Source organism: Eubalaena glacialis, chromosome 2 (genome assembly GCF_028564815.1).
Source record: "Eubalaena glacialis isolate mEubGla1 chromosome 2, mEubGla1.1.hap2.+ XY, whole genome shotgun sequence".
NCBI lineage: Eukaryota > Metazoa > Chordata > Mammalia > Artiodactyla > Balaenidae > Eubalaena > Eubalaena glacialis.
In genome coordinates this window covers 100630183-100655834 of record NC_083717.1, presented here as the reverse complement: position 1 = coordinate 100655834, position 25652 = coordinate 100630183, and the positions used below count along the sequence as shown (strand labels likewise).

Sequence of the window (25652 nt, the reverse complement as noted above, 5' to 3'; positions counted from 1 at the left end):
ACTAAACCTGAGGACCCGAGAAATTGATGCTGTATATTACTAGTTCTTTGCTTCTCATCCATTGATTGCCATGTTTTATTGTCAGTTTTTCTACTTTAAACAAAACCATATTTTTTTAACTAGAAAAAAAGGAAGACTATGACCATGCATTTGATAAGGAAAAAAGCATTACTTACCACCCCAAATTTTCTTTACATTCTTGCAAATAAACAAGATCTACATTTGTTGACTATGAATGCTACTTGGTTTTTAATGGTTAACTGCTACTACCAAAGCATATGATTGGTTAATTTATCATACAGATTTGAATAAAAATTTGAAATGGACATAGAAATCATGGTTAATAATTAAATCTAAATACTGTCACATTTGTATTTTGCTGCCAATATAGAAAATAATATACTTATTGCTCTTACTGAATTACATAAATTTAAATTCTTATGCCCTTGAATTATAGTAACATGAAATATGGTGGAATTTTAATAATTTTATAGCCATGGGCATGAAACAAATTTTACCATCATATCATTGAATCTTAAATGTATTGGAGAACATGTCCCTGGAATGCAAAACATCTAACACTAGTGTATTAAGGTTAAACAAGATTTTTTTTATAACATTTTTATTGGAGTAGAACTGCTTTACAATGGTGTGTTAGTTTCTGCTTTATAACAAAGTGAATCAGTTATACATAAACATATATCACCATATCTCTTCCCTCCTGCGTCTCCCTCCCTCCCACCCTCCCTATCCCAACCTTCTAGCTGGTCACAAAGCACCAAGCTGATCTCCCTGTGCTATGTGACTGCTTCCCACTAGCTATCTATTTTACATTTTACATTTACATTTTACACTCTCTCACTTTGCCCCAGCTTACCCTTCCCCCTCCGCATGTCCTCAAGTCCATTCTCTAGTACGTCTCTGTCTGTATTCCCGTCTTGCCCCTAGATTCTTAATGACCATTTTTTTTTCTTTTTTGATTCCATATATATGTGTTAGCATATGGTATTTGTTAGTCTCTTTCTGAGTTACTTCACTCTGCATGACAGACTCTAGGTCCATCCACCTCACTACAAATAACGCAATTTCATTTCTTTTTATGGCTGAGTAATATTCCATTGTATATATGTGCCACATCTTCTTTAACCATTCATCTGTTGATGGACACTTAGGTTGCTTCCACGTCCTGGCTATTGTAAATAGTGCTGCAATGAACATTGTGGTACATGACTCTTTTTGAATTATGGTTTTCTCAGGGTATATGCCCAGTAGTGGGATTGCTGGGTCGTATGGTAGTTCTATTTTTAGTTTTTTAAGGAACCTCCATACTGTTCTCCATAGTGGCTGTATCAATTTACATGCCCACCAACAGTTCAATAGGGTTCCCTTTTCTCCACACCCTCTCCAGCATTTATTGTTTCTAGATTTTTTGATGATGGTCATTCTGACTGGTGTGAGGTGATACCTCATTGCACTTTTGATTTGCATTTCTCTAATGATTAGTGATGTTGAGCATCCTTTCATGTGTTTGTTGGCAATCTGTATATCTTCTTTAGAGAAATGTCTATTTAGGTCTTCTGCCCATTTTTGGATTGGGTTGTTTGTTTTTTTGATATTGAGCTGCGTGAGCTGCTTGTAAATTTTTGAGATTAATCTTTTGTCAGTTGCTTCATTTGCAAATATTTTCTCCCATTCTGAGGGTGGTCTTTTCATCTTGTTTATGTTTCCTTTGTGGTGCAAAAGCTTTTAAGTTTCATTAGGTCCCATTTGTTTATTTTTGTTTTTATTTCCATTTCTCTAGGAGGTGGGTCAAAAAGGATCTTGCTGTGATTTATGTCATAGAGTGTTCTGCCTATGTTTTCCTCTAAAAGTTTTATAGTGTCTGGCCTTACATTTAGGTCTTTAATCCATTTTCAGTTTATTTTCATGTATGGTATTAGGGAGTGTTCTAATTTCATTCTTTTACATGTAGCTGTCCAGTTTTCCCAGCACCACTTATTGAAGAGGCTGTCTTTTCTCCATTGTATACTCTTGCCTACTTTATCAAAAATAAGGTGACCATATGTGCGTGGGTTTATCTCTGGGCCTTCTATCCTGTTCCATTGATCTATATTTCTGTTTTTGTGCCAGTACCATATTGTCTTGATTACTGTAGCTTTGTAGTATAATCTGAAGTCCAGGAGCCTGATTTGTCCAGGTCCGTTTTTCTTTTTTTTTTTTTTTTTTTTTTTTAAACATCTTTATTGAAGTATAATTGCTTTACAATGGTGTGCTAGCTTCTGCTTTACAACAAAGTGAATCAGTTACACATATACATATGTTGCCATATCTCTTCCCTCTTGCATCTCCCTCCCTCCCACCCTCCCTATCCCACCCCTCTAGGTGGTCACAAAGCACCGAGCTGATCTCCCTGTGCTATGCGGCTGCTTCCCACTAGTTATCTATTTTACATTTGGTAGTGTATATATGTCCATGACACTCTCTCACCCTGTCACATCTCACCCCTCCCCCTCCCCATATCCTCAAGTCCATTCTCTAGTAGGTCTGTGTCTTTATTCCCATCTTGCCACTAGGTTCTTCATGACCTCTTTTTTTTTTTTTTCCCTTAGATTCCATATATATGTGTTAGCATACTGTATTTGTTTTTCTCTTTCTGACTTACTTCACTCTGTATGACAGACTCTAACTCCATCCACCTCATTACAAACACCTCCATTTCATTTCTTTTTATGGCTGAGTAATATTCCATTGTATATATGTGCCACATCTTCTTTATCCATTCATCCGATGATGGACACCTAGGTTGCTTCCATGTCCTGGCTATTGTAAACAGAGCTGCAATGAATATTTTGGTACATGACTCTTTCTGAATTATGGTTTTCTCAGGGAATATGCCCAGTAGTGGGATTGCTGGGTCATATGGTAGTTCTATTTTTAGTTTTTTAAGGAACCTCCATACTGTTCTCCATAGTGGCTGTATCAATTTACATTCCCACCAACAGTGCAAGAGTGTTCCCTTTTCTCCACACCCTCTCCAGCATTTATTGTTTCTAGATTTTTTGATGATGGCCATTCTGACCGGTGTGAGATGATACCTCATTGTAGTTTTGATTTGCATTTCTCTAATGATTAATGATGTTGAGCATTCTTTCATGTGTCTGTTGGCAATCTGTATCTCTTCTTTGGAGAAATGTCTATTTAGGTCTTCTGCCCATTTTTGGATTGGGTTGTTTGTTTTTTTGTTATTGAGCTGCATGAGCTGCTTGTAAATCTTGGAGATTAATCCTTTGTCAGTTGCTTCATTTGCAAATATTTTCTCCCATTCTGAGGGTTGTCTTTTGGTCTTGTTTATGGTTTCCTTTGCTGTGCAAAAGCTTTTAAGTTTCATTAGGTCCCATTTGTTTATTTGTGTTTTTATTTCCATTTCTCTAGGACCTGGGTCAAAAAGGATCTTGCTGTGACTTATGTCATACAGTGTTCTGCCTATGTTTTCCTCTAAGAGTTTGATAGTGTCTGGCCTTACACTTAGGTCTTTAATCCATTTTGAGTTTATTTTTGTGTATGGTGTTAGGGAGTGTTCTAATTTCATACTTTTACATGTACCTGTCCAATTTTCCCAGCACCACTTATTGAAGAGGCTGTCTTTTCTCCACTGTATATGCTTGCCTCCTTTATCAAAGATAAGGTGACCATATGTGCGTGGGCTTATCTCTGGGCTTTCTATCCTGTTCCATTGATCTATATTTCTGTTTTTGTGCCAGTACCAAACTGTCTTGATTACTGTAGCTTTGTAATATAGTCTGAAGTCAGGGAGCCTGATTCCTCCAGCTCCATTTTTCGTTCTCAAGATTGCTTTGGCTATTCGGGGTCTTTTGTGTTTCCATACAAATTGTGAAATTTTTTGTTCTAGTTCTGTGAAAAATGCCAGTGGTAGTTTGATAGGGATTGCATTGAATCTGTAGATTGCTTTGGGTAGCAGAGTCATTTTCACAATGTTTATTCTTCCAATCCAAGAACATGGTATATCTCTCCATCTATTTGTATCATCTTTAATTTCTTTCATCAGTGTCCTATAATTTTCTGCATACAGGTCTTTTGTCTCCTTAGGTAGGTTTATTCCTAGGTATTTTATTCTTTTTGTTGCAATGGTAAACGGGAGTGTTTTCTTAATTTCACTTTCAGATTTTTCATCATTAGTATACAGGAATGCAAGAATTTCTGTGCATTAATTTTGTATCCTGCTACTTTACCAAATTCATTGATTAGCTCTAGTAGTTTTCTGGTAGCATCTTTTGGATTCTCTATGTATAGTATCATGTCATCTGCAAACAGTGACAGCTTTACTTCTTCTTTTCCGATTTGGATTCCTTTTATTTCTTTTTCGTCTCTGATTGCTGTGGCTAACACTTCCAAAACTATGTTGAATAATAGTGGTGAGAGTGGGCAACCTTGTCTTGTTCCTGATCTTAGTGGAAATGGTATCAGTTTTTCACCATTGAGGACAATGTTGGCTGTGGGTTTGTCATATACGGCCTTTATTATGTTGAGGAAAGTTCCCTCTATGCCTACTTTCTGCAGGACTTTTATCATAAATGGGTGTTGAATTTTGTCGAAAGCTTTCTCTGCATCTATTGAGATGATCATATGGTTTTTCTCCTTCAATTTGTTAATATGATGTATCACGTTGATTGATTTGCGTATATTGAAGAATCCTTGCATTCCTGGAATAAACCCCACTTGATCATGGTGTATGATCCTTTTAATGTGCTGTTGGATTCTGTTTGCTAGTATTTTGTTGAGGATTTTTGCATCTATGTTCATCAGTGATATTGGCCTGTAGTTTTCTTTCTTTGTGACATCTTTGCCTGGTTTTGGTATCAGGGTGATGGTGGCCTCGTAGAATGAGTTGGGGAGTGTTCCTCCCTCTGCAATATTTTGGAAGAGTTTGAGAAGGATAGGTGTTAGCTCTTCTCTAAATGTTTGATAGAATTCGCCTGTGAAGCCATCTGGTCCTGGGCTTTTGTGTGTTGGAAGATTTTTAATCACAGTTTCAATTTCAGTGCTTGTGATTGGTCTGTTCATATTTTCTATTTCTTCCTGGTTCAGTCTCGGCAGGTTGTGCATTTCTAAGAATCTGTCCATTTCTTCCAGGTTGTCCATTTTATTAGCATAGAGTTGCTTGTAGTAATCTCTTATGATCGTTTGTATTTCTGCAGTGTCAGTGGTTACTTCTCCTTTTTCATTTCTAATTCTATTAATTTGAGTCTTCTCCTTTTTTCTCTTGATGAGTCTGGCTAATGGTTTATCAATTTTGTTTATCTTCTCAAAGAACCAGCTTTTAGTTTCATTGATTTTTGCTATTGTTTCCTTCATTTCTTTTTCATTTATTTCTGATCTAATCTTTATGATTTCTTTCCTTCTGCTAGCTTTGGGGTTTTTTTGTTCTTCTTTCTCTAATTGCTTTAGGTGCAAGGTTAGGTTGTTTATTCGAGATGTTTCCTGTTTCTTGATGTAGGCTTGTATTGCTATAAACTTCCCTCTTAGAACTGCTTTTGCTGCATCCCATAGGTTTTGGATCGTCGTGTCTCCATTGTCATTTGTTTCTAGGTATTTTTTGATTTCCCCTTTGATTTCTTCAGTGATCACTTCGTTATTAAGTAGTGTATTGTGTAGCCTCCACGTGTTTGTATTTTTTACAGATCTTTTCCTGTAATTGATATCTAGTCTCATAGCGTTGTGGTTGGAAAAGATACTTGATACGATTTCAATTTTTTTAAATTTACCAAGGCTTGATTTGTGACCCAAGATATGATCTATCCTGGAGAATGTTCCATGAGCACTTGAGAAAAATGTGTATTCTGTTGTTTTTGGGTGGAATGTCCTATAAATATCAATTAAGTCCATCTTGTTTAATGTATCATTTAAAGCTTGTGTTTCCTTATTTATTTTCATTTTGGATGATCTGTCCATTGGTGAAAGTGGGGTGTTAAAGTCCCCTACTATGATTGTGTTACTGTCGATTTCCCCTTTTATGGCTGTTAGTATTTGCCTTATGTATTGAGGTGCTCCTATGTTGGGTGCATAAATATTTACAATTGTTATACCTTCCTCTTGGATCGATCCCTTGATCATTATATAGTGTCCGTCTTTGTCTCTTGTAATTGTCTTTATTTTAAAGTCTATTTTGTCTGATATGAGAATTGCTACTCCAGCTTTCTTTTGATTTCCATTTGCATGGAATATCTTTTTCCATCCCCTCACTTTCAGTCTGTATGTGTCTCTAGGTCTGAAGTGGGTCTCTTGTAGACAGCATATATATGGGTCTTGTTTTTGTATCCATTCAGCCAGTCTGTGTCTTTTGGTGGGAGCATTTAATCCATTTACATTTAAGGTAATTATCGATATGTATGTTCCTATTCCCATTTTCTTAAATGTTTTGGGTTTGTTATTGTAGGTGTTTTCCTTCTCTTGTGTTTCTTGCCTAGAGAAGTTCCTTTAGCATTTGTTGTAAAGCTGGTTTGGTGGTGCTGAACTCTCTCAGCTTTTGCTTGTCTGTAAAGGTTTTAATTTCTCCATCAAATCTGAATGAGATCCTTGCTGGGTAATCTTGGTTGTAGGTTTTTCTCCTTCATCACTTTAAGTATATCCTGCCACTCCCTTCTGGCTTGCAGCGTTTCTGCTGAAAGATCAGCTGTTAACCTTATGGGGATGCCCTTGTGTGTTATCTGTTGTTTTTCCCTTGCTGCTTTTAATATGTTTTCTTTATATTTAATTTTTGATAGTTTGATTAATATGTGTCTTGGTGTGTTTCTCCTTGGATTTATCCTGTATGGGACTCTCTGTGCTTCCAGGACTTGATTAACTATTTCCTTTCCCATATTAGGGAAGTTTTCAACTATAATCTCTTCAAATATTTTCTCAGTCCCTTTCTTTTTCTCTTCTTCTTCTGGGACCCCTATAATTCGAATGTTGGTGCGTTTAATGTTGTCCCAGAGGTCTCTGAGACTGTCCTCAGTTCTTTTCATTCTTTTTTCTTTATTCTGCTCTGCAGTAGTTATTTCCACCATTTTATCTTCCAGGTCACTTATCCGTTCTTCTGCCTCAGTTATTCTGCTATTGATCCCATCTAGAGTATTTTTAATTTCATTTATTGTGCTTGTCATCGTTTCTTGGTTCCTCTTTAGTTCTTCTACGTCCTTGTTAAATGTTTCTTGCATTTTGTCTATTCTATTTCCAAGACTTTGGATCATCCTTACTATCATTATTCTGAATTCTTTTTCAGGTAGACTACCTATTTCCTCTTCATTTGTTAGGTCTGGTGTGTTTTGACCCTGCTCCTTCATCTGCTGTGTGTTTTTCTGTCTTCTCATTTTGCTTATCTTACTGTGTTTGGGGTCTCCTTTTCACAGGCTGCAGGTTCGTAGTTCCCGTTGTTTTTGGTATCTGTCCCCAGTGGCTAAGGTTGGTTCAGTGGGTTGTGTAGGTTTCCTGGTGGAGGGAACTAGTGCCTGTGTTCTGGTGGATGAGGCTGGATCTTGTCTTTCTGGTGGGTTCGTCCACGTCTGGTGGTGTGTTTTGGGGTGTCTGTGGCCTTATTATGATTTTAGGCAGCCTCTCTGTTAATGGATGGGGCTGTGTTCCTCTCTTGCTAGTTGTTTGGCATAGGGTGTCCAGCACTGTAGCTTGGTGGTCGTTGAGTGAAGCTGGATCTTGATGTTGAGATGGAGATCTGTGAGAGATTTTCGCCGTTTGGTATTACGTGGAGCTGAGAGGTCTCTTGTGGACCAGTGTCCTGAAGTTGGCTCTCCCACCTCAGAGGCACAGCCCTGATGCCTGGCTGGAGCACCAAGAGCCTTTCATCCACACGGCTCAGAATAAAAGGGAGAAAAAATGGAAAGAAAGAAAAAAAGAGGATAAAATAAAATAAAATAAAGCAATTATAATAAAAAATAAGAAAAAAAATTATTAAGAGTAAATTTATTAAGAAAAAAATTTTTTTTTAATTTTTAAAAATAGATTTATTAATTTTTTATACTAAAAATAAGAAAAAAATTATTTAGAGAAAATTTATTAAGAAAAAAATTTTTTTAATTTTTTAAAATAAAAAATATGAAAAAACTTATTAAAAATTTTTTTAAAAATAGAAAATAAGGAAAAAATTATTAAGAAAACATTTATTAGGGAAAAAAAAAATTTTTAAGCCAAAAAAAAAAAAAAAAAAACGGACGGACCTAACCCTAGGACTAACGGTGAGAGCAAAGCTATACAGACAAAATCTCACCCAGAAGCATACACATCTACACTCACAAAAAAAAGGAAAAGGGGAAAAGTTAATATATCCTGCTCCCAAAGTCCATCTCCTAAATTTGGGATGATTCGTTGTCTATTCAGGTATTCAACAGATGCAGGCACATCAAGTTGTTTGTGGAGCTTTAATCCGCTGCTTCTGAGGCTGCTGGGAGAGATTTCCCTTTCTCTTCTTTGTTCGTACAGCTCCCGGGGTTCAGCTTTGGATTTGGACCCGCCTCTGCGTGTAGGTCGCCTGAGGGCGTCTGTTCCCCGCCCAGACAGAACGGGGTTAAAGGAGCAGCTGATTCGGGGGCTCTGGCTCAGTCAGGCCGGGGGGAGGGAGCGGTACGGAGGAGGCGGGGCGAGCCTGCGGCGGCAGAAGCCGGCGTGACGTTGCAGCAGCCTGAGGCGTGCCGTGCGCTCTCCCGGGGAAGTTGTCCCCGGATCACGGGAGCCTGGCCGTGGAGGGCTGCACCGGCTCCCAGGAGGGGCGGTGTGGAGAGTGACCTGTGCTCGCACACAGGCTTTTTGGTGGCGGCAGCAGCAGCCTTAGCGTCTCATGCCCGTCTCTGTGGTCCGCGCTGATCATCGCGGCTCGCGCCTGTCTCTGGAGTTCGTTTAGGTGGCGCTCTGAATCCCCTCTCCTTGCGCGCCGCGAAACAAAGAGGCAAGAAAAAGTCTCCTGCCTCTTCGGCAGCTGCAGACTTTTTCTCGTGCACCCTCCCGGCTAGTTGTGGTGCGCTAGACCCTTCAGGCTGTGTTCACGCAGCCAACCCCAGTCCTCTCCCTGGGATCCGACCGAAGCCCGCGCCTCAGCTCCCAGCCCCCGCCCGCCCCGGCGGGTGAGCAGACAAGCCTCTCGGGCTGGTGAGTGCTGCTCGGCGCCGAGCCTCTGTGCGGGAATCTCTCCGTTTTTCCCTCTGCATCCCTGTTGCTGTGGGATCCGCGCTGATAGCCGCAGCTCGCGCCCGTCTCTGGAGCTCGTTTAGGCGGCGCTCTGAATCCCCTCTCCTTGCGCGCCGCGAAACAAAGAGGCAAGAAAAATTCTCTTGCCTCTTTGGCAGCTGCAGTCTTTTTCCCGGACTCCCTCCCGGCTAGCACCGAAGCCCGAGCCCCAGCTCCCAGGCCCCGCCCGCCCCTGCGGCTGAGCAGACAAGCCTCTCGGGCTGGTGAGTGCTGGTCGGCACCGCTCCTCTGTGCGGGAATCTCCGCTTTGCCCTCCGCACCAATGTGGCTGCGCTCTCCTCCGTGGCTCCGAAGCTTCCCCTCTCTGCTACCCGCAGTCTCTGCCCACGAAGGGGCTTCCTAGTGTGTGGGAACCTTTCCTCCTTCACAGCTCCCTCCCACTGGTGCAAGTCCCGTCCCTATTCTTTTGTCTCTGTTATTTCTTTTTTCTTTTGCCCTACCCAAGTACGTGGGGATTTTCTTGCCTTTTGGGAGGTCTGACGTCTTCTGCCAGCGTTCAGTGGGTGTTCTGTAGGAGCAGTTCCACGTGTAGATGTATTTCTCATGTATCTGTGGGGAGGAAGGTGATCTCTGCGTCTTACTCTTCCGCCATCTTGCCCCTCCCCCAGGTCCGTTTTTCTTTCTCAGGATTGCTTTGGCTATTCAGGGTCTTTTGTGTCTCCATACAAATTGTTAAATTTTTTGTTCTAGTTCTGTGAAAAATACCATTGGTAATTTGATAGGTATTGCATTGAATCTGTAGATTGCTTTGGGTAGCAGAGTCATTTTCACAATGTTGATTATTCCAATCCAAGAACATGATATATCTCTCCATCTGTATGTATCATCTTTAATTTCTTTCATCAGTGTCTTACAGTTTTCTGCATACAGGTCTTTTGTCTCCCTAGGTAGGTTTATTCCTAGGTATTTTATTCTTTTTGTTGCAATGGTAAATAGGCACGTTTCCTTAATTTCTCTTTCAGATTTTTCATCATTAGCATATAGGAATGCAAGAGATTTCTGTGCATTAATTTTGTATCCTGCAACTTTACCATATTCATTGATTAGCTCTAGTAGTTTTCTGGCCGCATCTTTAGGATTTTCTATGTATAGTATCACATCATCTGCAAGCAGTGACAGCTTTACTTCTTCTTTTCCGATTTGGATTCCTTTTATTTCTTTTTCTTCTCTGATTGCTGTGGCTAAAACTTCCAAAACTATGTTGAATAATAGTGGTGAGAGTGGGCAACCTTGTCTTGTTCCTAATCTTAGCAGAAATGGCCTTAGTTTTTCACCATTGAGAACGATGTTGGCTGTGGGTTTGTCATATATGGCCTTTATTATGTTGAGGTAAGTTCCCTCTATGCCTACTTTCTGGAGAGTTTTTATCATAAATGGCAGTTGAATTTTGTTGAAAGCTTTTTCTGCATCTATTGAGATGATCATATGGTTTTTTTCCTTCAATTTGTTAATATAGAGTATCACACTGATTGATTTGCATATATTGAAGAATCCTTGCATTCCTGGGATAAACCCCACTTGATCATAGTGTATGACCCTTTTAATGTGCTGTTGGATTCTGTTTGCTAGTATTTTGTTGAGGATTTTTGCATCTATGTTCATCAGTGATATTGGCCTGTAGTTTTCTTTCTTTGTGACATCTTTGCCTGGTTTTGGTATCAGGGTGATGGTGGCCTCAAAGAATGAGTTTGGGAGTGTTCCTCCCTCTGCTATATTTTGGAAGAGTTTGAGGAGGATAGGTGTTAGCTTTTCTCTAAATGTTTGATAGAATTCGCCTGTGAAGCCATCTGGTCCTGGGCTTTTGTTTGTTGGAAGATTTTTAATCACAGTTTCAATTTCAGTGCTTGTGATTGGTCTGTTTATATTTTCTATTTCTTCCTGGTTCAGTCTTGGAAGGTTGTGCTTTTCTAAGAATTTGTCCATTTCTTCCAGGTTGTCCATTTTATTGGCATATAGTTGCTTGTAGTAATCTCTCATGATCCTTTGTATTTCTGCAGTGTCAGTTGTTACTTCTCCTTTTTTCGTTTCTAATTCTATTGATTTGAGTCTTCTCCCTTTTTTTTCTTGATGAGTCTGGCTAATGATTTGTCAGTTTTGTTTATCTTCTCAAAGAACCAGCTTTTAGTTTTATTGATCTTTGTTATGATTTCCTTCATTTCTGTTTCATTTATTTCTGATCTGATCTTTATTTCTTTCTTTCTTTCTGCTAACTTTGGGGTGTTTTTGCTCTTCTTTCTCTAATTGCTTTAGGTGTAAGGTTAGGTTGTTTATTTGAGATGTTTCTTGTTTCTTGAGGTAGGATTGTATTGCTATAAACTTCCTTCTTAGAACTGCTTTTGTTGTATTCCATAGGTTTTGGGTTGTCGTGTTTTCATTGTCATTTGTTTCTAGGTATTTTTTGATTTCCTCTTTGATTTCTTCAGTGATCTCTTGGTTATTAAGTAGTGTATTGTTTAGCCTCCATGTATTTGTATTTTTTACAGATTTTTTCCTATAATTGATATCTAGTCTCATAGCATTGTGGTTGGAAAAGATACTTGATACGATTTCAATTTTCTTAAATTACCAAGGCTTGATTTGTGACCCAAGATGTGATCTATCCTGGAGAATGTTCCATGAGCACTTGAGAAGAAAGTGTATTCTGTTGTTTTTGGATGGAATGTCCTATAAATATCAATTAAATCCATCTTGTTTAATGTGTCATTTAAAGCTCGTGTGTCCTTATTTATTTTCATTTCGGATGATCTGTCCATTGGTGAAAGTGGGGTGTTAAAGTCCCCTACTATGATTGTGTTACTGTCAATTTCTCCTTTTATGGCTGTTAGCATTTGCCTTATGTATTGAGGTGCTCCTGTGTTGGGTGCATAAATATTTACAATTGTTATATCTTCCTCTTGGATTGATCCCTTGATCATTATGTAGTGTCCTTCTTTGTCTCTTGTAAGAGTCTTTATTTTAAAGTCTATTTTGTCAGATATGAGAATTGCTACTCCAGCTTCCTTTGATTTCCATTTGCATGGAATATCTTTGTCCATCCCCTCACTTTCAGTCTGTGTCTCTAGGTCTGAAGTGGGTCTCCTGTAGACAGCATATATACAGGTCTTGGGTCCATTGGTTTGGATCCATTCAGCCAGTCTATGTCTTTTGGTTGGAACATTTAATCCATTTACATTTAAGGTAATTATCGATATATATGTTCCTATGACCATTTTCTTAATTGTTTTGGGTTTGTTATTGTAGGTCTTTTCCTTCTCTTGTGTTTCCTGCCTAGAGAAGTTCTTTTAGCATTTGATGTAAAGCTGGTTTGGTGGTGCTGAATTCTCTTAGCTTTTGCTTGTCTGTAAAGGTTTTAATTTCTCTGTCGAATCTGAATGAGATCCTTGCTAGGGAGAGTAATCTTGGATGTAGGCTTTTCCCTTTCATCACTTTAAATATGTTCTGCCACTCCCTTCTGGCTTGCAGAGTTTCTGCTGAAAGATCAGCTGTTAACCTTATGGGGATTCCCTTGTATGTTATTTTTTGTTTTTCCCTTGCTGCTTTTAATATTTTTTCTTTGTATTTAATTTTTGATAGCTTGATTAATATGTGTCTTGGCATGTTTCTCCTTGGAAACATGCACTTCCTGGACTTGATTAACTATTTCCTTTCCCATATTAGGGAAGTTTTCAACTATAATCTCTTCAAATATTTCTCAGTCCCTTTCGTTTTCTCTTCTTCTTCTGGGACCCCTATAATTCAAATGTTGGTGTGTTTAATGTTGTCCTAGAGGTCTCTGAGACTGTCTTCAATTCTTTTCATTCTTTTTTCTTTATTCTGCTCTTCAGTAGTTATTTCCACTATTTTATCTTCCAGGTCACTTACCCGTTCTTCTGCCTCAGTTATTCTGCTATTGATTCCTTCTAGAGAATTTTTAATTTCATTTATTGTGTTGTTCATCATTGTTTGTTTGCTCTTTAGTTCTTCTAGGTCCTTGTTAAACGTTTCTTGTATTTTCTCCATTCTATTTCCGTGGTTTTCTATCATCTTTACTATCATCATTCTGAATTCTTTTTCAGGTAGACTGCCTATTTCCTCTTCATTTGTTTGGTCTGGTGGGTTTTTACCTTGCTCCTGCATCTGCTGTGTATTTCTCTGTCTTCTCATTTTGCTTAACTTACTGTGTTTGTGGTCTCCTTTTCTCAGGCTGCAGGTTTGTAGTTCCCATTGTTTCTGGTGTCTGCCCCAGTGGGTAAGGTTTGTTCAGTGTGTTGTGTAGCCTTCCTGGTGGAGGGGACTGGTGCCTGTGTTCTGGTGAATGAGGCTGGATCTTGTCTTTCTGGTGGGCAGGACCGCATCCGGTGGTGTGTTTCGGGGTGTCTGTGACCTTATTATGATTTTAGGCAGCCTCTCTGCTAATGGGTGGGGTTGTGTTCCTGTCTTGCTGGTTGTTTGGCATGGGGTGTCCAGCACTGAAGCTTGCTGGTCATTCAGTGGAGCTGGGTCTTAGTGTTGAGATGGATATCTCTGGGAGAGCTCTCATCAATTGATCTTATGAGGGGCTGGGAGGTCTCTAGTGGACCAATGTCCTGAACTCAGCTCTCCCACCTCAGAGGCATAGGCCTGACACTCGGCCGGGGCACCAAGACCCTATCAGCCACATGGCTCAGAAGAGCAGGGAGAGAAAAAGAAAGAAAGAAAAAAATAAAATAAAATAAAGTTATTAAAATAAAAAATAAAAATTAATTACTAAAAATAAAAAAATTAAAAAGTAATTGAAAAAGGAAGAAAGAAGAGAGCAATTAAACCTAAAAAGAAATCCACCAATGATAACAAGCTCTAAAACTAACTGTAGTAAAAAAAAAAAAAACAACAAAAAAAAAACAGACAGACAGAACCCTAGGACAAATGGTAAAAGCAAAGTTATAAGGACAAACACACACAGAAGCATACACATACACACTCACAAAAAGAGAAAAAGGAATAAAATATATATATCATTGCTCCCAAAGTCCACTGCTTCAATTTGGGATGATTCGTTGTCTATTCAGGTATTCCACAGATGCAGGTATATCAAGTTGATTGTGGAGATTTAATCCGCTGCTCCTGAGGCTGCTGGGAGAGATTTCCCTTTCTCTTCTTTGTTCGCACAGTTCCCGGGGTTCAGCTTTGGATTTGGCCCCGCCTCTGCATGTAGGTCGCCTGAGAGCATCTGTTCTTTGCTCAGACAGGACGGGGTTAAAGGAGCAGCTGATTCGGGGGCTCTGGCTCACTCAGGCCGGGGGGAGGGAGGCGTACGGACTGTGGGGCGAGCCTGCGGCGGCAGAGGCCAGCGTGATGTTGCACCAGCCTGAGACGCGCCATGCGTTCTCCCAGGGAAGTTGTCCCTGGATCACGGGACCCTGGCAGTGGCGGGCTGCACAGGCTCTTGGGAGGGGAGGTGTGGGTAGTGACCTGTGCTCGCACACAGGCTTCTTGGTGGCTGCAGCAGCAGCCTTAGTGTTTCATGCCCATCTCTGGGGTTCGCACGGACAGCCGCGGCTCGTGCCCATCTCTGGAGCTCGTTTAGGCGGCTCTCTGAATCCCCTCTCCTCGCGCACCAGGAAACAATGGCCTCTTGCCTCTTTGGCAGCTCCAGACTTTTTTCTGGACTGCCTCCCAGCTAGCCGTGGCGCACTAGCCCCCTTCAGGCTGTGTTCACGCAGCCAACCCCAGTCCTCTCCCTGGGATCCGACCTCCGAAGCCCAAGCCTCAGCTCCCAGCCCCCGCCCACCCCGGCGGGTGAGCAGACAAGCCTCTCGGGCTGTTGAGTGCTGGTCGGCACCGATACTATGGGTGGGAATCTCTCCACTTTGCCCTCCGCACCCCTGTTGCTGCGCTCTTCTCCATGGCTCGGAAGCTTCCCACCCCCCGCCTATCCCCATCTCCACCAGTGAAGGGGCTTCCTAGTGTGTGGAAACTTTTCCTTCTTCACAGCTCCCTCCCAGAGGTGCACGTCCCACCCCTATTCTTTTGTCTGTTTTTTCTTTTTTCTTTTGCCCTACCCAGGTACGTGGGGAGTTTCTTACCTTTTGGGAAGTCTGAGGTCTTCTGCCAGCGTTCAGTAGGTGTTCTGTAGGAGTTGTTCCCCATGTAGATGTATTTCTGATGTATTTGTGGGGAGGAAGGCGATCTCCACGTCTCACTCCTCCGCCATCGTGAAGGTCTCCCCTAAACAAGATTTTAAAAGCCCACATGTGATGTGTCCACCAAAAAACATGCATGAGAATGTTTATAATAGCTTAATATTTAATAGTCTAAAACTAGAAACAATCCAAATGTCCATTAACAGGAGAAGAGATAAATAATTGTGGTATATTTATACAAGGAAAGTTGCATGGCAATAAAAAGTATACCATTGACACAAACACCAACAGGGAGGGATGGATATCACAGACATTATGTTGAGTGAAAGCAGCAGATACTAAGGCATATATTTATTTCATTTATTTGATGCTTAAGAATACTTGATGGCAATAAAAGTCAGAATAGTGACTTGACAGAAAGGGGCAGGAGGAAACTTCTTAAGGTAATGAAAATGTTTAGTATCTTGATCTGGGCAGCAGTTACATAAGCGTATGCATATGCAAAAATTCATCAAGCTGTACACTTAAAGTATGTGCACTTTGTATACTTTATGTATGCTATGCCACAATAAAAAAGAAAAATTTGTGAAAGAATATGTGCTCAGAATGATCCATTTTAATTTCTCTAGAAAGTCGTAACTTATGAGCTGATTAAATATGATGTGGAGAAAGATGAACCCGTTCGAGATGGAAATGGATATTGCATCAAAGTTCCCAAAGGTACAGTGGATTTTTGTTCAATTAACCTGTGCCTTTTCTTACCTTAACCAAGTGACTCTTAAGAACTAACATATCACTGCTAAAATGAACACATGGTAAAATTTATCAAAGTGGGGGAAAAAAAGAGGTTTATTTTCGTACTCTCGGAAATAGATAAATTCCAAAAGATAGTAATTTACCACTACACGTAATATAACTATAATTTGAAACCTAGCTTAATAATTTCTTGATTATGAGGTAAGCATTTTGCAGAAGGGGATATGTAATTATGGTTGCAAAACTACGGTTAGCTTTAGGGGGCCTTTCCTTTAAGCTTAAACTACTAGGCGTTTGTCTAATTGTGTGTGTAAATCATTATTCAGTGAAAGATTAGTATTAAAAGAATTACAAATGTGTGGCCATAGAGAATAATGTACTGTGTGTGTGTGTGCATGGTGTATATATGTGTGTATATGATGTATACGGAAATACATGTACACATGCATGTAAAATGACTCTTCCTGCAGCCAGCTTGTTGCCACTGGGTTGTATGGCATCAGTTTTAAAAGAAGGTTAATACTAAAATTTGCCTACTGCTAGTACATAAAGTAACAATTTACTTTCTTCTGTCTTAGGTGAAGTCGGACTCCTGGTTTGCAGAATCACACAACTCACACCATTTAGTGGCTATGCTGGAGGAAAGACTCAGACAGAGAAGAAAAAACTGAGAGATGTCTTTAAGAAAGGAGACCTCTATTTCAACAGTGGAGATCTCTTAATGATGGACCACGAAAATTTTATCTACTTCCACGACAGAGTTGGAGATACATTCCGGTTGGTTTCTCTGAATTATTGAGCCAAAAACAAACACAGGCACAATTTGGCTTACTCCTAAATTAGAGTCTCATTCCACTTTGGTTATGGTACTCCATTTCCTTCTATCTCTTTGGCGTGTCAATTCAACCTCCTGTATTCCCAGAAAACAAGGAGCAAAACACATGGGGTACCACTCTGCAATGCATAGTTATCTTGGTTGAGCAACACCAGATGGAACTAGGAGAGAAAACCCGTGTCTGATTTTGGGCACCTAAATAACTGAGTCCATCCAATTCCTCCCATTTATCCTCAATTATTACCAGTCACTCGGGTCAGCCAGGGATTTTCATACTGTTTCCAATCATGAGGCTTTTTCTCAGATAAAATCAAATGCAAATTAATGTGAAGCTGATCTAGTTGAAGAGGAGGTGAGGGTTCTGAGCCCCGTCTGCTCCTCTCCCTCCCACTCTCCATTCCCAACCAGATGGTTTCCCACAGAACCCACAAGTCAGCACAGTGGAGTTTGAAAATCATCGTAATAGACCATGAAATTAATTCTCAGCAACAGCATGGTCCTCCAGCTTCATGACACTTCTGTTTAACCAGCTTCCCTCCCATATAAACTCCCTCAGGCCAGACCCTGTGTCTGCTTGTTCGCCCCCCCCCCCCAGCACCTAGTACAGTGATTACTTTTTGCATGAATGAATGAGGAAGAGATGGAAGTTGTCTGGGTGTAGTAGAAAAAGCATGGATATGAATGAGAAGAACTCAGCTCCCAGGCTTCCTCTTACCCCTGAGCAGCTGTGTTATCGGGCAGGTAATCTTTCTACACCTCAGTTCCTTCACCCATGAAATGAGGGTCCCAACCATCCTTAGGGTTCCTTCCATCTCTAATATCCCATGACTCTGGATCTATATCATTATTTTATGCCACCTTCATGTTACTAAAAAAGATACTTCTGGGAGATCTGAAGAATTTTTAAATGTAAGACAAAATTTAACTCTTTATCAAATGAAAAATTAGCACCTGATTGGGCACTAACATTATTCTCCCTACAAATAGAGTATGATATTTTCTTTCTTATTAAAAGCTTTTTCATTGCCATAAGACCCTGAAATACAAGTATGAAATTCTATTTAATAGAAATTTACTAACTGAATTAAATAGCAGCCAAAGTTAGTGAATGAGGGAAGTGAGAGACCTAAACACAGCAAAAAGTCATTGAGATTTATTTTTGATTTCTAGTGCCTTTCTTAGGCCAAGCCCATATTTTAACATTAGAACATCATTCTGTGTATCACATTTCACGTGGCAACGTTAAAATTCCACATTTTGTTCTTTAGGTCTATGCCTTTGTCTTTCATGCCTCAAGCAGGGTGCCTCTCCCATGACTAAGTTGGAGAGTTTGGGGGCCAAGGTGAGGAAGACAAGCGCAGCCACCCCACAGAGGTCTGGAGGAAACACCTGTCACAGACAACCTGCACCACAGACCACCAGTGACCTCTGCTAACCTTGCCTTTTCTTCCAGGTGGAAAGGGGAAAATGTGGCCACCACTGAAGTCGCTGACATAGTAGGACTGGTTGATTTTGTCCAAGAAGTGAATGTTTATGGCGTGTCTGTGCCAGGTATGCACAAGATATTATAAATCAATGCCAAAACTCCTACACTAACTGAACATAATTTTAACCCCCGGGCAAAGTTTGTCATCACTTCCTCCTGCCAGCTGGAGAATCAAACAACTCTTTCCCAGCCTCCTGGGAGTAAGGGGCTTATGTCTGGTTTATGTGCCATTATAAATCAGACAGGTCAGTACATCTGAACCTGGCCTTCCTCTGTGGTTCACTCCCCAGCTGTTCTTGGGCTCTCAAGCAAGCCAAATCTCTCCATGATACAGGGTCCATGCAGCATTTGGCATGCCTCAAGAAAAGAGGTATCATGCTTGATAGCTTGGAAGTGGTATATTGGCCTCTGAACTGCAAGGCACAAATAAGAGCAAGTGCCATTGCTAGAGGAAAAAAGCCAGGAAGGAGCTGATTTTTTCCAGACTCTTCTTTTAAACCAAGTCCCTGACCCCAGCTTGCTCCACTGAGTTTCAGAATCATCATACAAAGTGCTGTCACCAAGCCTCTGTCTGCAGATCTGCCTCTGCCAGCAGAGTGGGGAGAGTGAGGTCTGATTTTGGGTCCTGGCTCCAACACCTGCTGGCTGTTTGACTTCACACAAATCACTAAATTAGAGATAATACCAATCCTGCTGTTAAGATTGTCGAGAAAACTAATTCATTTTCATTACATAAATACTAAATGTATATTTATCAGACACGTACATGAGGGTTGTCATGAAAAGAAATCATTTTAATTATAGATGTCAGAGAGAATTAAAACCTCCAAATCACTATCCAAATGTAAGGTACTAGGGGAATTGGTATTGCCTAGAACTCAGTATTTGGGATTCTCATCTATACTCAAAATGGAAATCCCAAAGTCCCTTTTACCTGAGCTATGATAGTTTCACATGACATTGTGCTGTCCTTTTATTTTTTAAAGAATATTTGAGGCTCTCTCTTGCCTGCTCCTCTCCAACCCGGTGACAATGACTTGACAGGAAGTGTAGCCACATCTCAGGTCAGAGTCTGAGGGGTGCAGAATACGTCTCATGTTGGATTTCAGGCTGAATTAACACAAGGGCCCATATTGTGGTTGTCAGCCATGGCACCATGCTGGCCTCTCACAGACCCCACCTGGAATATGTTGCATGCCCTTCTAGCTGCTGGATTTTTTAAAGTAACAACACAAAAAAATGGGTATGAGAAGGTAAGAGAATATGGGAAATGGAATAGAAAGGCCTAATCCACTGCTCTTCAAAGTGGTGTCACCTACAAATTGGCACTTGCCATCTACCTCTACAAGGATCAAATTACGAGCCACTGTAGCTGCTGACCTTCAACACGCCCTGAAAGGAGTTCAAGGTGGAGATCAGGAATGAGGCACTCTGTGCTCTGGGAAAAACTGGCAGAACAGGTCTTCAGATAGATATTTTCAGGAGAAGATTTTATGAGCCCAATTCTTGCATCTCCTCTATCCAGAAAAGCACTAAAATCCTTCATGGTGACATCTGCTCCTTGTGACTATCAGCAACCTTCATGAGACTAGCAGATACCTTCTGCAAAAAATACGTGCCTGGTTGCATGTACTCCCCCTTCACTAAAATCCCATGTGTACTGACCTTCTGCCCTACCTCTTTGGAGCAGTTTCTCAGAGCTATCTGAGATGCTGTCTCCCAGGCGATAGTCCTCATTTTGCCCCCAAATAAAACTTAACTCACAACTCTCCCGTTGTGCATTCTTTTCATTTGACAGTAGGGTCCCTGGACCAGCGACAGCATCATCGCCCAGGAGCTTGTTAAAAATTTGATATTTCTCATGTTAAAAATGCCCACCCCAGAACTACTGAACCAGAATCTCTGGGGTGGGGCCCAGGGAGCTGTGTTTTAACAAGCCCTCCAGTGATTCTTAAAACAAATGAAGTCTGGTTTTGGAGTGATGAAAATGTTCTAGAGCTAGATACTGGTGATAGTTGCACAACATTGTGAACGTACTAAATGCCACTGAACTGTATACTTTAAAATGGTTAAAATAATGGATTGTATGTTTTACCACAATTTTTAAAAAACACTAAAGTCTGAGAAGCATGGAGGCCTAGTGGTTCTGAAATTTTAGCCAGTCATCAGAATCATCTGGGAAACTTTTTAAAGCCCAGATCTGGGGTTTGGGACTCAATCTATGTGTCTTTTTTTTAATTCCCAAGTGGGTCTACCACCCAGTAAAGTTTAGGAGCCATTGATATAGAACAAAGAAGAGGAGGCACATGGGTTTCAAATGATTGGGAGACAAGTCAGGTAGAACAAGGAGCAGCTGTGTTTATGTTGCGCTGGAGGGCAGAATAAAACGGATGGATTGAAATGACCAGGGAGCAAATTTTAGCCTGAGAACTCTCCTGTAACCAGAGGGACCAACAACAGAATGGTCTGTCTCCTGAGGCAGACAATGTCTCACCAACTGGGATGTGTAAAGAGGCTGGCTGTCCACCTGGGATCCTGTGAGAATTCTTACAGCAGTGAAAGATTAGCGATGAACCCTAAAGTCTCTCCTATTTTCAGATTCTGTGATTCTCAGTGCCACTCTTGCAGCCTAGAAGAAATGTGGCAGGTCTATCTAGAGAAAGGCATCAGTCCACCAGGGTGATTCTCACTACCAAAGGGCTGAACAAGGCCTTCACAGACCTCAGCTTTGGACCAGGAGGAAACTTCTAAGTTTGGGCCTAGAATAGACATGACACCAGAACTGCCAAACTACTCTCTAGAGCTTTATATTATCAATAGAACTTTCTGCAATTTTCTGAAAATGTTCTATATCTGCACTGTCCAGCATGGTAGCCAATAGCTACCATATGGCTGTTGAGCACTTGAAATGTGGCTAGTGCAACTGAGGAACCGAATTTTTCATTTTATTTAATTATAATTAATTTTAATAGCTACATGTGACCAGTGGCCACCATACTGGATAGTGCAACTCTAGAGAACCTCTGGCCCGAACTGCTGCAGACAGGAACCTTCCCCCTGGAGCTGAACTAGCCCCAACCAACCTCTGGGAGTCAGGACAGAGACCTGAGATCCAACAGCCCCATTCACCTCTCGGTTGGGCATTGCCTCTGCCAGAGCAAGAAGCAAGGAGCCAGTTGACACTGAAGATTTCTGTTGCATCAGCCTCTGCCTTAATTCTAAAAGGAGCTCATTAGAGACATTCAAGATTCCTGAGACTGGTACCTTTGAGACAGCTACCAGGGACCCCTAGAGAAAGAGGGTATGGTGCCCTGCCTCCCTCCTTCAGATAAGAGGCAAAGCAAATGAGGATGCATTTCCTTTCTTATAATTTTTCCTCTTGTTTTCTGCCTTCTTTAGAGTCATGGGTAAACACACAATCACCATGGGAGAGATTTCGAAAGCTGGGGCCCAGGTGATGAAGGGCGGCTCCTTCCCCACCTCTGATTACAGTTAAGTAGTTCAGGGAAGCGGACCTGGACTCCCACTGGGTCTGCCAGATCAGGTAGAAGAGGTATTAATATGTAATTACCACTGTCCTCACAAGAAAACAATGGTAATTGTTCTCAACACCGGGAAGAAAGAGCTGTTAGGATCTGTTTCCCCTGTGGAGAGCACAACCTCTCTGGCCTAGAGGGCATCAAGGTGGGGAAGCGGGGGTGCGGTGGGCACATATCGCTCAACCTTGATCTGCCTTCACCCTCTGGTCCCGCAGCCTCTCTGAAATGCAGAGGCAAAGCTATTAGGAACCATGATTATATAAGTCTCAGAGGTGACATTTGTGCCTGGAAGCACAACAGACCTGACCTGCGACCCAAAGAACAACCTGAGCCCAGTTATCCTTGACAGGGGGGCAAGGGTTTTTCACCAGAGTCCAAAAAATTGTTTTAGCCACTAGTTCAACCTTTTTCCCATTCTGGTGTTTACATCTAGGCTGCCAAGAAGGATGATGTCAATAAGCACAGGATCTTTAGCCAGCCTGCCTCAATTCCATTTCTGGCCCTGCCTAGTATTTGCTGCATGAACTTGAACAAGTCTTTTAATGTCATTAAGCCTCAGTTTCTTCACCTGTAAAATGGAGATAACCTTTGTACCTCTTCATAAGGTTGTCGTGAGGGTTAAATAAGATAGTACATAAAGCACACTTAGTAAAGGACCTGGCATGTAATAAAGATTCAACCAATGAATAGCATGTTGTTTTGTTGTTATCATTAATTCAACTTTAGAATTTAACTTCAACATATATTTGAAATAAAAATTCCAGCTATCCAAAAGAAACCCATGCCATAATGCTGTCTCAGTTCTCTGTTCTTTGACCTAGCAAAGCATCATAAATAAAATAAATAGCTACAACCCACCTAATTTTTTCTCACTTTAACTCTAGGTCACGAGGGTCGAATTGGCATGGCCTCCATCAAGATGAAGGAAGACCATGAATTTGATGGAAGGAAACTCTGTAAGCATGTGGCCGATTACCTGCCCAATTATGCAAGGCCCCGGTTTCTAAGAATACAGGTGAGACCCCTTATTATAAAGTTGTTATCCTCTCTCTTGGAGACACCTGCATCTTAGGGAACAATTCCTCTTCTACCATGGCGAGCACAACGGCCAAATTTTCACTACCCTTTCAGGAAGCTAAATGAAGAAGCAGAAATACCAGAAAATATAGCTAGCTGAAACCAAATCCTAATCCCTTTTCCCCTAAAACCACAGGCAGTTCATTCAGCAACAGTGTTAGCAAATAACTCACAAAGTCTGTTTGATGAGGTATAACAAACACACAAAATAGAAATGCTCCGACCCTCTTATTTATTGTTTCCAGTTTTAAAGAATGGAAAAATCCACTGAAGTCCTGCACCTTTCTATGATGTGAACTTTAATTGGGCATCTTTAGCCAGTAGGAACTACAAAAGGCTAACCTGTCACGGATAGAGATTTTTTTTTTTTTCTTTCTCAAACATTAACCCCTTAGTTTAACACTCTCACTTTTGGACCTTGAGCTCTGTGATTCTGTAGCTGAAGATTTGAGAAAAGAAGTGTTAGATTACCAGATATTGCTAAGGTTAAACGGTTATTTCTGTTGATGTTCATAAAGCACTGACATATGCTTTACAGTGATGGTTGAGAGACATGAAAGTTGAAATATCCTCAGATCATCACCTATTTATTGAAGAAGAAACAAGTCTTCAGTGTCACAAAGAGGCTGAAAAAAAAAAGTTGTCTGTGTGTAGATGATTCCTTTCCCCACCCCACCATTAATCCGAATATTCCAGTAATACCGGAAGCTCACCAAGTGACAGACTCTTCTGCTCCGTATTCCACTGTCAGCAACCTCTCTCTCCCCACAAGTGATCGTCAAGCTTTAAAGGAAGGAAAAATACCTCCACAGAGGGCCCCCTAGTGGAGGTTCTGAAGACAGGATATCTTGGTATCACACAGAACCTGCTTTCGCAGCTCTCAAATGATTGTTTGATGTTTTTCAGGACACCATTGAGATCACTGGAACTTTTAAACACCGAAAAGTGACCCTCATGGAAGAGGGCTTTAACCCTGCAGTTATCAAAGATGCCTTGTATTTCTTGGATGACAAAGCAGAAATGTATGTGCCGATGACTGAGGACATTTACAACGCCATTAATGATAAAACTCTGAAACTCTGAATATCACCAGGAGGGTAACTCAGTGTATTTCTAGAAAGAAACTGAATGGACCTAGTACAGCTACTTGATATAATCCCACTTTAATTTGACTGAAGATTGTGCAGTGCAGTTTTTTTATGCATACCAGTAAGGGGAGACTTTTTAAAATTACACCCGAACCTTTGCAAGTGAAAAGATTTAGATGTAATTGTTTTTCAATTTGCACCTACTGTTTGTATTTGCAAACTAAGCTTGTTAGAGGGAGGATGTTATTTTTTAAAATATGTAATAAAATAAATGAACACCGACATATGCGATGGCACTTCTTCCTGACTTGATTCTAAATGCAAACCCTGAGCCTGACAGTATCATTGGTAATTTTTCACAGGTGTCCCGTTTATAATGCTAATGGTATTCTAAGTAAAAAGTGGTAAGGAGTTGGGAGTTGAGGGGGTAGGTCCCCAATGAACAATCCAATGGAAATCCAGCTCTAGTGTAAGGCCAACCCTACCCCCCAGAAACATCCTGGCCACTGTCTACAGCATTAGCCAACAAGTGATAAAGCCACCTATAGTCTTTGAAGGAGCTTAAGTCTAGAGCATCAGAGCTCTATACATAAAAGGTATCCAGCAAACTTTTTAGCTATATCAAGGGTTGCAAACTCAAGTGTCTTCAGGATTTGTATTGGTAATGCAGATGAGAAGAGCCGGTCCCAAATGAACGTGGAAAACTTGGGGACAGCCACGACGCAGCTTCAGTCAGCTGATTATTGTCATGGGGCTATATAGCCCAGGTACTTCCAAGATCTTCTGATTATTCACAAAACAGAAATCCAGATATTTATGTGAATCTCCCAATTTTTAACATGTAAAGTCTCACATTTTTTATAATTTCCATGCACCCCAAAGAAAATGTAACTGTGCACCAGAGAAGTCCCAGAGGTCCAGCTCGCACCCCCAGGCTCACGTGCTCCTCAGTCTAGAGCTGGTTTCACTCCACAGCCAGTGTCCGGCCAGAGAGCCTGTTCAAGGACTGAGGGCTTTTGGTGTGGCACAGGAGGATCTGGGACCTGCAAGGAGCTCTCTCAGACAGGCTCTTTGTCCTTACACTCAGCTGCCACCCTTTCTGAGTAGAGCCCCGTAAGCTCTGCATGTGTCAGTCACAGAGTTCCAGGAGCAGGTCCTTGGTGGTGGCCCTCAAGATGACATATTCCTTACCAGAGCTTGTCCTAGGTCACAGGAGCATCATGCTCACTAAGTTCACATCTAGGAAGTGTGACTCGAGTTCACCCCAGCCTCCCTAAAACAGGTAGAGTTTCCTTCCCTAGAGAACATCTTCAGATGACCAGGAGCTAGAAAAGGAGCCCTAATTCTCCCTCAATTTAGTCCCTGAAAAGCCCCAGGCAAACGTATTCAGGGATTCTCAATGATACATGATGAGGGGTGGCCATCCCCACCCCCAACACAGTATTAGAAATATTTTTTAAACTCTCTCCACATTTTTAGAGGAGACTCCTAAGAAGACTCATGACCAGAATCCCG

At 41.0% G+C, this 25652-nt stretch overlaps 1 protein-coding gene across 1 annotated transcript in view; it reads left to right on the top strand.

Moving 5' to 3' along the window:
- The window catches only part of SLC27A2 (solute carrier family 27 member 2), a 62684-nt gene extending 38284 nt beyond the window's left edge, over positions 1-24400 (top strand). The window contains exons 6-10 of the mRNA XM_061182150.1: positions 15986-16076; positions 16691-16889; positions 18401-18498; positions 22857-22987; positions 23956-24400. Of these exons, the coding sequence (XP_061038133.1) occupies positions 15986-16076; positions 16691-16889; positions 18401-18498; positions 22857-22987; positions 23956-24132 (696 nt within the window). The 3' untranslated portion in view covers positions 24133-24400. The remainder of the gene's footprint in view (positions 1-15985; positions 16077-16690; positions 16890-18400; positions 18499-22856; positions 22988-23955) is intronic.
- The last annotated feature ends 1252 nt before the right edge of the window (positions 24401-25652 follow it).